This window comes from Periplaneta americana, chromosome 10 (assembly GCF_040183065.1).
Source record: "Periplaneta americana isolate PAMFEO1 chromosome 10, P.americana_PAMFEO1_priV1, whole genome shotgun sequence".
NCBI lineage: Eukaryota > Metazoa > Arthropoda > Insecta > Blattodea > Blattidae > Periplaneta > Periplaneta americana.
Window position 1 is genome coordinate 177,058,843 of NC_091126.1, and position 11,466 is coordinate 177,070,308.

General features: G+C 36.3%; 1 protein-coding gene across 1 annotated transcript in view; it reads left to right on the plus strand.

Annotated features, from left to right (window-relative positions):
* Ssadh (succinic semialdehyde dehydrogenase) overlaps positions 1-11,466 on the plus strand; it is a 43,463-nt gene that overhangs the window by 23,031 nt on the left and 8,966 nt on the right. Inside the window, exons 7-8 of the mRNA XM_069838502.1 lie at positions 5,035-5,190; positions 9,656-9,828. Coding sequence (XP_069694603.1) covers positions 5,035-5,190; positions 9,656-9,828 — 329 coding nt within the window. The remainder of the gene's footprint in view (positions 1-5,034; positions 5,191-9,655; positions 9,829-11,466) is intronic.

Consider the following 11,466-nt stretch of genomic DNA (forward strand, 5'->3'; position numbering starts at 1 on the left):
TGTGGCTGTATCGACCTACCAGGACCAAAGTGAAATCACCAAAGCTGCAGCGTGCCTGGGATGGACCATACCGCGTGGTGACCCGGATCAACGACGTGGTGTACCGGATCCAGCGACAACCTCGAGGGAAGATGATGGTGGTGCATCTGGACCGATTAGCCGTCTACCAAGGGACTGCCCGGGACGAGCAGCCCTAAGGAGGGGGCAATGTGACAGCGACGTGAGAATCGAACTCACGACCAGCGTCCCGCAAGAAAGCAGATCGCACAGGCTCCACGGAACATTGAGTGACGTCGCGCGGTGGAGAGAAGAGAGAGGGTGTATTACGTCAACGCAACGAGTCTGCGCGCGCAGCTGCTACTTAACGCAGTGAATGTGGAACGACCTTCTCGACTATTCCAGAAGTCTGTTGATGTAGAGATATCGAGATAATTCTCTACACACCTGTAGAAGGTTCTCGCGACTATGATTTTGCTATAAAAGAGCAGGCGCCAGCGAACTAGAGCAGAGTTTCGAGTTTGCAGTTATTCAGTCAGTGAGTAAGCCAGAGCAAGCAAGCCAGACTTGTGTGCCGGAGTTCGACTCGAGTGTGCGTCCGCATCTGCGTCAGCATCCGAAGGCCTGAGTTCGAGTGCAGTGGACCGCAGTTGGAGGGACCTGAGTTCGAGTGCAGTGGACCGCAGTTGGAGGGACCCGAGTTCGAGTACAGTGAACTGTCTCTGAAGGTCTGTGGTTCGAGATACTGTGAACTCGAGTGACTGAGATAGAAGAACTGTGAACTGAGAACTGATAGTTCTGATTTGTAAATAGTGCTTTGTAAATATTAGTTAAGATTAACAGTTCATTGTTGTGCGTAATAGTCCAAGTAAATTGTCATTGTCGTCGGTGGAGTGCTATAACGAATACTGTGTTGAGTGAAGATCCAATTGTTGCCGAGAGCGTTTAAGGCGAATTGTAGAAAGGAATTATTGTTGTGAGGAATAAATTACATTGTTGTTACTAAATAAAATTCACAATAGTCTAGTATATACAGTCACGAAGCTTGAGTTGTAAGGGTACTAGGAACAATAGACTGTGTCAGTACTTTTTCGTATTGTCTGTAATGGGGCGGTAGTAGCGTTAGTAGCGATCCTAGTGGTTAGCAACTATCTATGGATGTATATTCCCTATGTATTGAGCTTCGTGACTGTATATGTGACTGTGCTACTAATATGATATACAAAACAGTACTTTATATAAGTTATTTATTTCTGAAGAAAAAAAGCGTGAGATATAGACAGTCAGATAATCCGCCAATCGGTTAATAGGGTGACGGATAATCGGGGTTCTACTGTATAAGCCTAGTATACAAAAGGTACGAGACACACCCAGAAATTAAAGTACTACATAATGCTTTCCCTGTGGTAAAATGTAATTAAAAATTTGCATGCAGTAATGTATTATGCTTGCGTGATTGACTCTTACTGCTTTTGAGTTATAGGTAATTTCAGTAGGTAAGGAAGAAGTTAACAAAAATATGATGATAGCATATGACTGCGTGATAAATGTTTTTCTCTATATATATATATATATATATATATAATCTTGTGTAATTATTTATTTTCACAATGTAAGCATTACGTATCTTGGAACTTAAATGTGACTCACTTTAAAAAAATAAAGTGAATCTAAATGTTGCTTGAATGTTGTGTATTGCACACCTGCTCTTCTACAGTCTCAATTTCTACATATTTATGTAGGAGATCTTATATCTCTTCAGTTCCAGTTTGTGGGCCATTGTCTGAGTTAATCTTCTAGACTGAATGATGCTATGATCCTTCTTGAATTTTCTCCTCTGAATTTAAACTTGCAGAAGATCATGCAAGTAGTAATGTGATCAGTGCAGATTGATATTGCACAACAAGCTTTTGTTGTGGCTCCTTCAGAGTGCTGTTTTTGGCAGGATATTTGAGGTGGTTATTCAGAAGAGGTAGCTTAGGGTGCTATTCATAGACATTTCGCAGAACGTGCTACGAGCGTACTAAGCTAGCCCCGGCTATCGACTGGTTACTTGTACAGAATTCAAATCATATCCTATCGCTAACACTGGTTTATGAATACGAAAAACGCTGACCATCCACTGGAAACCCACGCTAAAAATGTCTATGAATACGGCCCTTAGACTTTTTCCATTGCTGGTGATGAATGTAGGAATTAACGACTTTTCGAAGGTTAGCTCTGGAATCATTACACACAAATAAATATACACTTGATTGATTTAGCTGTTTGCAACAATTGCAATTAGGATACACTTTTCAGAGTAGAGCCAAATTTCAAAACGTAATCATCAATGTACACTTCTTCCTTCATAATCCACTATTGATTTCTTCCATATTCAGAATTAATTAAATAATTAATTTTAGCACATCTCAAACCAAAATGAGGCAGATATAGGCTGCAGAAATGGAAGAAGACTGTACAGAAGTATTTATGTAGACAAAAATTTAAAAGTATGTTATTGCCCATTGTTATTTAATTAATTGTTTAAGAGAACTATATTCAAAATAAGCTCCTAGAATAAATTGAGTACTGGTACTTCACATTGCTTACTCAGAATTATGTAATAAATCTGTAAAATATATTCATAAAATTTTTATTGTTATTATGAATTTATAATATATTTGGCATAATACATATGACAGCTAATATATTTTCTCTAATATTGACAAATTTGGATTTATATCATTACTGATTTTGTCCGGGAAGGTGATTTGCAAATTTTAAAATAATTTATTATAAAATGAAATGTAATCATGTAGATTTCTGACCACAAACATAACACTGCAAATTTAGTTTTCAATTTAGTAAGATAAATAAAGACACAATATTTCAGGAAATGCAAATCCATGCCTGACATACTGCCCTTTCGCACTGTGTGCACGCATACACATAAAAACACATACTCTCTCTCTCTCTCTCTTTCTTTACCGCACCCTTCTTCTTTCGTTGCTCCTTAACATTCACCCCCTTCCTCTCAGTCATAAGTGTTGCCTGACTAAGAAATGGTTAATGTTCCCTCCTTAGTTGGACAACATTTGAGAACAATAAGTATCTTGATGGGAAATTTCAAGAAGTGAGACAAATTTAGCCATTAAACTCAGAATGGTTTATTTATGTCTGCTATTAGATCAGTCATTCCATTATTAGCATTAATATTCATTAAGTACTGGAATGTAATTCCTTCATCTTCCGTTCTCCAGAAATCGTACTCTCCCCTTGCCCCATTTTTTTCTCTTAATTGTTCTCCATTTTAATTGCTGTATATGTTACATACGGAAATTAAACGCAAAAAAATGGGAAACGTCTGTTATTATCTGGTCGAGAAGCTTTTGTCATCCATTCTGCTCTCAAAGAGGCTGAAAGTTAGAATTTATAAAACAGTTATATTACCAGTTCTTCTGTATTGTTGTGAAACTTGGACTCTCACTTTGAGAGAGGAACAGAGGTTAAGGATGTTTGAGAAAAGGTGCTTAGGAAAATATTTCTGGCTAAGAGGGATGAAGGTACAAGAGAATGGAGAAAGTTACACAATGCAGAACTGCAAGCATTGTATTCTTCACCTAACATAATTAGGAACATTAAATCCAGATGTCTGAGATGGGCAGGACATGTAGCACTTACGGCGAATTCAGTCCTCAGGCAAGCTGTGCATGCAGTTTCAGAGCTTCAGTCCATGTGTGTGCTTAGTTGTGATCAGTTGAAATGTTTAAAGTGATCGAGCATCCCGCCGACTGTGAGATGCTGTCTGTTATCCGTTTCTTGAATGCGAGAAACATCAAACCAGCTCACATTCATCATCAACTTTGTGAGGTGTATGGTGATGATGCCATTAGTGATGGAATGGTCAGGAGATGGGTTAGGAAGTTCGAGGATCGTATCTCTGTGCATGACGAGTAGCGTACCGGTCGGCCATCTTTGATCAATGACGATTTGGTGCATGCTGTCGATGAAAAAATTCATGAGGACAGGAACAAATTGACCATCCCCCCTACAGCCCGGATTTGGCTCCGAGTGACTTTCATCTCTTCCTGCACCTCAAGAAGTTCCTCGGTGGTCGACGTTTTGATGGCGATGACACCCAAAATCTCATTTCGAAATTTGGCTGGGAACAAATTGACATCCCCCCTACAGCCCGGATTTGGCTCCGAGTGACTTTCATCTCTTCCTCCACCTCAAGAAGTTCCTCGGTGGTCAACATTTTGATGGCGACGATGAAGTGAAAACAGCAGTGCGGGAGTGGTCTGCATTGCAGGCGGGCGAATTCTACAATGAGGAATAGAAAGACTTGTGCCATGACTCGATAAATGCCTCAATAATAGTGGAGATTATGTTGAGAAGTAATTGAAGTGTGGGGAATACAATGCAACAAAAATAGTTTGTAAATACCTTCCCATTTACTTACTACACCCTTTTGGAACTTACTTTAAGAACACGCCTCGTATGTTCGTGTGAATGTCTAATAATTGTTGCACTGTTACTTTGTAGTAGCCTAATACATGATGAACCATACAATTGAATTAATACATTGTACAGTCCATGTGAAGTTATGTTCTCTGTTTAATGTCACTTTGAGACTAGAGATTGACAGAACCAAATACATTTCAGTATGAATGATATCATACTGACTAGTGAATGAGAGGGCAGGAAATTTTGAAGTGCATAGGAAAACATGACAGAACTGAAGAGTGGTTTTATTTTCTTTGAAATGGTCCACAGTATTTACCACATTTTAATTTCCGTAAGAAACTGCACAATTTCTCTAAAATGATCAAGGATCCGATCATATATAGGCTGAACATTATTGAGACAATGTCTGTGTTGGTTACTTACCAATTCCACTGTATTATATGTGAGAGATTGAGATCCACAATCATTCAGGTTTCATTGTCAGAACCTCAGCCTGATTTCTTGGAAATTAAAATTACTGCAGTTACACCTGCACTTTATATGACCATGTACATTTTTTAATAATTTAATGCAATTTATTTTTTTCAGACCTGTGTCAGTGCTAACAGACTCTTGATACAAGATGATCTTTTTGACACCTTTATAGAAAAGATAACGAACAAGGTAAAATCCTTGAAAATGGGATGTGGAACTGATCATTCTTGTAACCTTGGGCCTCTTATAAATGTTGCCCAAGCCAATAAGGTAAGATGATATAAAATCATTGTTGTATGATATAAATTAATGTAAAATTGAAGGCCTTCAGTACGTACTATCTCTTGATTTGCAGGATTCAAAAGTCAAGGTATTAGAGTCATTTTGCTGAAACATTTTATCATTCAAGTTAATTATTCTAAATTGATATGCTTCATTAATTTATTATAAAATTGGAAAGAGTATTTGATGATAGAGGCATTTTCCACTTGTATTACTTTCACATGTAGCACATATGGGTGGATCCAGAAATGCACATAGAGTGTTAGTTGGGAGACTGGAGGGAAAAAGACATTTGGGTAGGCCAAACGTAGATGGGAGGATAATATTCAAATGGATTTGAGGTAGGTGGGATATGATTGTAGAGACAGGATTAATCTTGCTCAGGATTGGGACCAATGGCAGGCTTATGTGAGGGTGGCAATGAACCTCTTGGTTCCTTAAAAGCCAAAAGTAATAGTAATAATAATAATAATAATAATAATTATAATAATTATAATAATAATTACTTTCACACCTCATCTATGCATTTTCATGAAAATGTGTCTGTCTTTCTACATGTGTTAAAAATAATTATTACGGTCCAAATCTCCATTTATATTTCTCACAGAATTGAGGGAAAATTGTGTAAGTTAAAAAAAAAAAAAAAAGGATATGTTAGAAACCATATTTAATAATGTGCTGATACTATTAATTTTTTATCTTTCAGTATTTTCTGTTCTGGTTATTATTTATTAATATATTTATATTTACATAAGCAACTGACTGAGTACCTCAATATGCATTGTTTACTTGATGACTAGCAGTCTGTTTTTCAATCAGGACATAATACTACTACTGCCCTTTTAAAAGTGATTGAAGGCGCTTGAGAAGCCAGTTAGAGGAGAAGTAACGCTACTGACATTACAAGACTTCAGTATAGCTTTTGACACCGTTTGTATGTAAAGTTCAAAATTATAATCTCTCTAACAGTGCTGTAGCTTGGTTCCATTCCTACCTTTGCTAATACCAGCATTGTGTGTCAGCTGGTGGTCATTCTTCCAATCATTAAATACATACCAGAATCCCTCAAGGCTCAGTTCTTGAGCCATTACTTTTTATGCTTTACGTAAATGATGTAACAAAGGTCCTAAAATATTATAAACACCACCTATATGCTGATGACTTACAACTTTACAGTCATTTCCGAATTTGTACAATCAATGACTCTGTGACCAGAATTAATGAAGATCTAGCATCTGTAGATCAGTGAGCTCAAAAATTTGGACTCAGACTAAATCCAGACAAATCTCAAGATATAATAATGGGACACCAATGAGCATTAAACAAAATAGATCTAGCTACTCTATCGAACACAAAAATAAATAATATCACAATCACATATAGCAAAACAGTAAAAAATTTAGGAGTATATTTAGATTCAAATTTAACTTTTCAAAGTCAAATGACTTACACATGTATGAAACCTTTTTCTATAATCCATTGCCTTAAACACTTGACCAACATTCTACCTCTTAGCCTCGAAAAGAATCTCATTCAAACTTTACTGATGCCCCATTTCGATTATTGCGATTCTCTATTCACGAATCTAAATATTGATCTTGCCCACAGACTACAGCGTGTTCACAATATCTGTGTTCGTTTCGTTTGTAACATTATAAAATTCGATCATGTACCACAGTCACTAGAACTGTTGTCTTGGAATCCACTTAAAGAAAGAAGACTCAACTCCTTCTTATTACAATTTAAAATCATCCATACCTCCACACCATCTTACCTAGCATCTTGTTTTGTTTACCTTTCACTACCTCGAACCCGGAACATGTACTTGTTTCTATTCCTCTGCACAGAACATCCTTCTACTCATCATCTTTCAGCATATCGATTCCACGCCTCTGGAATTCTCTCCCTGACCTTGTCAGAGATTGTTGGACAATATCAAAATTCAAATTTAAATTAAAGAATTACATTCTAGCTCATGGAACTGTTTGTTGAGCACCTGTCAGGCTGCACAACTTCAGCTTAACCCATAACATATAATAAATATTGTGACTATGCTGTTGTTTGGAAGAGAAGGACTTATGGCCTTAATCCTGTCAGATTAAATAAATAATAATATAAAATATTTTTTTCGGTTATGAGTTTTTTTATTAAACCTTGATCCCTATAAAACTGTGAGTGATAGAGCATTCAGTTCCCTAAAAAATATACAAATCAGAAACATTTTGAAAGAAAGAGGGAGAAAAAAACGTTATTTTCTGCATACCAGTGTTATTGGGTTTCCGAGAAATATACCAAATTTCTCTCTTGTATTCATTTGAGTTGTGAAATGTTGCAGTCTTGAAAATACCGAGGGTTAATTCAGAACATTTTAAGAGATTTACAGATTCACTGATCAGAAGGAGATTTCTGTGAGTAACAGGACAGTGAAGAACTTGACACCACACACTGCAATAGTTGTGCATCAGTGCCCATTCAGAAGAAAGCATGCTTCATCTATGCAGGGTGTTAAAAAAGTATACAATATTTTATGAGATGATAGTATGTATAAAAACAAGAAAATAATGTCTAATAAACATGGGTTCTACAACACATACTTTTGAGACCTGAACACTTGTTCATAGGAGGTGCTCAACGTGACGTCCATTTATGGCAATGCATGTTTCTGCCCTACAATACAACAGACTACCAGATAATATACTGCAGTTGACATCCCTGGCATGGAATACTGATACATCGCAAGGAATACTGAAAACAAAAGTTTGGTTGTGGATATGAGTGGGGTTCAGCAGACATGGTGTAGTGAATTTTGATAATCAGCATGTGTGGTCTGATGAAAATTCCCATGTAGTTGAAGAAACAAGGCATCAGCACTGATTCTCAATCAACGTATTGGCAGGCATCCTCGGCAATAGATTAATAGGGCCATACGTGCTACCATAGACATTAACTGGAGCTTGTTATCAGGACTTACTTATTAACATATTGCCTATCTTGCTGGAATATGTGCCATGTTAGTAAAGACTACAGATGTGGTTCATGCACGATGGCACACCAGCATGAACACCTGACGCTGACATTTCAGGACTGCTGGATTGATCGGGGAGGCCCCAAACCTAAATCCCCTAGACTTTTGGTTATGGTAAATTTCAAAGAGTGCGTGATTCCGTAAGTCGAAGGGCCAAGGAATGCATTGCCATGAATGGACATCACATTGTGCACTTCCTATGAACAAGTGTTCAGATCTCAGAAAGTATGTGTTGTAGGACCCATGTTTATTACACATTATTTTCTTGTTTTGATGCATACTAGCACCTCCTAAAATATTGGATACTTTTTTTTTTAACATTCTGTATACAGAATTTTAGGTGATGAATATTGAAAATATAAAGGGAATGTCACGTTTTTCCTGTTCCTTTGGAAGCAATTCATGAACCATAATCAGAATACAGTAAAATCCCTCGTAACTGGCATCCAAATAACCAGCAATACCAAAACAACGACACTTTTGGATGGGCGAAAAAAAAAAAAAAAAAAGTTTAAATCTACCATATTGTCAGTCTGGGCCATCAGTTTTGCCACATTAGGAAGTTCGCATGAACTTACGTTTTCAATGAATATACGAACCTAAAATTTGTGTATTATTTGTGTTGTGTGATGTGTTTTAATAAAGAAATCCATACAGTTCTTATGTTTATTTAGTTATGTTTGGGTCGTCAGTGTTGCCACACGAATGTTCGTTTTCGGTGAAACTAAAATGAATGTATTTGTGTTGTGTGATGTGTTCTAATAAAGAAAATCCACACAGTTTTTATGTTTATTCAGTTATGAGCAAGTAATAGAGAAATAAGCTTCACATGGCTGCAGTTTCACTATTTGCCACCATGAAGTACGAACTTTTTTTTTTGTATATACCAGTATTTATTCAATTATCCGGCAAAATCTCGTATCCAGAACTAACCTGGTCCCTTTGGTGCCAGTTATATATTGCTTTTTGGTATCTGACAGTTTCTTACTTCCTGAATGTTGATTAACAAGACTCTGTCATTAATTTCGCTACTAATTGCTATATACAGCATATTAAAGATACATCTAATTCACCAAAAGTATTATGAACGGTGTATAGTGACATGCTTTAAATGAACCCATTTGTCAGTATTTACGAACAAGGCAAACTGTTCGATTGTGTACATCTTTATCACTCAACAATGAAGCTAACATCAAACTTAGCATGAACAAGTCAAGATCACAGAAAGAATCCCTATCAGTTGGAGGTGGAAGAATGGATCTGTGTTACATGTTTCAAGCTTTGTGTGTGTAAATTTTAATTACAAAATAAAAATGTATAGTGAATTTATTACAAAATGTTTGGATTGCTAACGAGTGATGAATCACTATATATTTTTTATATCTTTTTTTTTTACAGTATACATTTATATTTCCTTCACAATTTCAGGTAAAGGATATTGTTGAAGATGCCATCAACAAAGGGGCTAAAGTTCACACTGGAGGCAAAGCTGCTTTAGAGTTAGGAGAGAGATTCTTTGAACCTACAGTACTCACCAATGTTGACAAGTCCATGAAATGTTACAATGAAGAAATCTTTGGACCAGTGGCAGTATGCATTAGGTATGCCTCATATGTGTTTATATTTCTTCTTTATTTGTAATATTAATTTTAATTTCATTTTGGTTTTTGTGTGTTTTTCCTATGATACAATGTTCGTAATTATGTTAGGTGAAGAATACAATGCTTGTAGTTCTGCATTATGTAACTCCTCTCCCCTCCCCTCTCCACTCCCCTTCCCTTCCTCTCCTCCTTTCCTTTTCCTTTCCTTCCCCTTTCCTTCTCCTTTCCTTCTCCTTTCCTTTTCCTTTCCTTCCTGTTTCTTGTTTTTTGCCTTCTTTCTCCATTCGCTTGCTTTCCACGTGATTCTCACTCTCTCCTACTGTATCTTAGATCCTTGTCATTGTCACAAGTTTCATATTAAATCTCTACATTGCCTTCAGCGTCATCATCAGCATCATCATCTGAACTTTCATCTATCATCTGTAGAGTGGTGTCGATCACCACGTAAGTTTTCATCCAGTGTTACTTTGTTAGGTAAAACACACTTAAGGGAATAAATAAACTGCACTAACAGAAAATTTTCTATTAATACTATTGATACGTAAATCTGACGTACATTTCCAAATAATTATATCTCATAATAAGTTGGCCAAGAGTGTAAGTTGCAACCTGCTGTCACGACTACTATAGTCAGCAACTGAAAGACGGAGGCATAGCTAGAAGAAGGAGGTGCTCTCTTGGCGGGAAAAGTAGTGAGGATCAATTGTTTATCCTTTATATGTCAAAATTACGTATGACAGAAGTTTTGAACAATGGCATTACTTCCTTGTGAGCAGGAAGAAAACCACTGTTTGATTTCCACATATCCTACAAGTTTAATACAAGTAGTGTTAAGTTCATAACAATAACCTTAGTATCTCGTTATCATTATATTACTTCTCTTCAAATAATTATCTACAGTCAGATGGAAAGAAGTTTATGAGATTATACGTTCTCGTGCATAAAATCGAAACTTCACGTTGATGTCGATGTTATAGGCATACCTAATTTATAGTCTCAACAAATGTTGACGTAACATCCGTCGGTCGACCACGCTGTTACGTAAGTTTTGTAGTTTTTAGTAATATATATAGCCGTTACTCAGTATATTATAGAAATAAAGATCTAATATAAAATCTTCTTTCTCTGCGTCTACTTACTTAAGGCCCCAAAAGGTTTCACTTTCATATCATCATTATACCATTATGTGTTGCATTAACTATAATATTTCATTTTTAATGGTAATAATGTCAACAAACATTCTTAAGTTTTGTAGTTCTTAATATCGAATACACAGCTGTACTCGGAAAACTACAGACCAGAGAATCAGACCTGTAAATTATTTTTATACGTTGTCAAAAAATTACACAAATGAAGATCGACATATTGGCATTATGATGTGAAAGAATCTGACCCATCTGAACTCTAAGTATGTCAGCAATCCTGTAGGTCATAGCCTTTGTGTAATAGTCTCTTGTTTATTGTAGTGTGTGTTTTGTTTTATTCTGAAATGCAATTAATTAGTTCTCAAAACTGACGAAAGATGGATTTTGTAAAATAGGAAAATGATATAGGAAAATTGACATTTCACTGAAAACTACTATTTTTCTGAAAAACTTTGGTTTGCAAGCTTCAAAATGAGGGGTGATTTATTAAAAT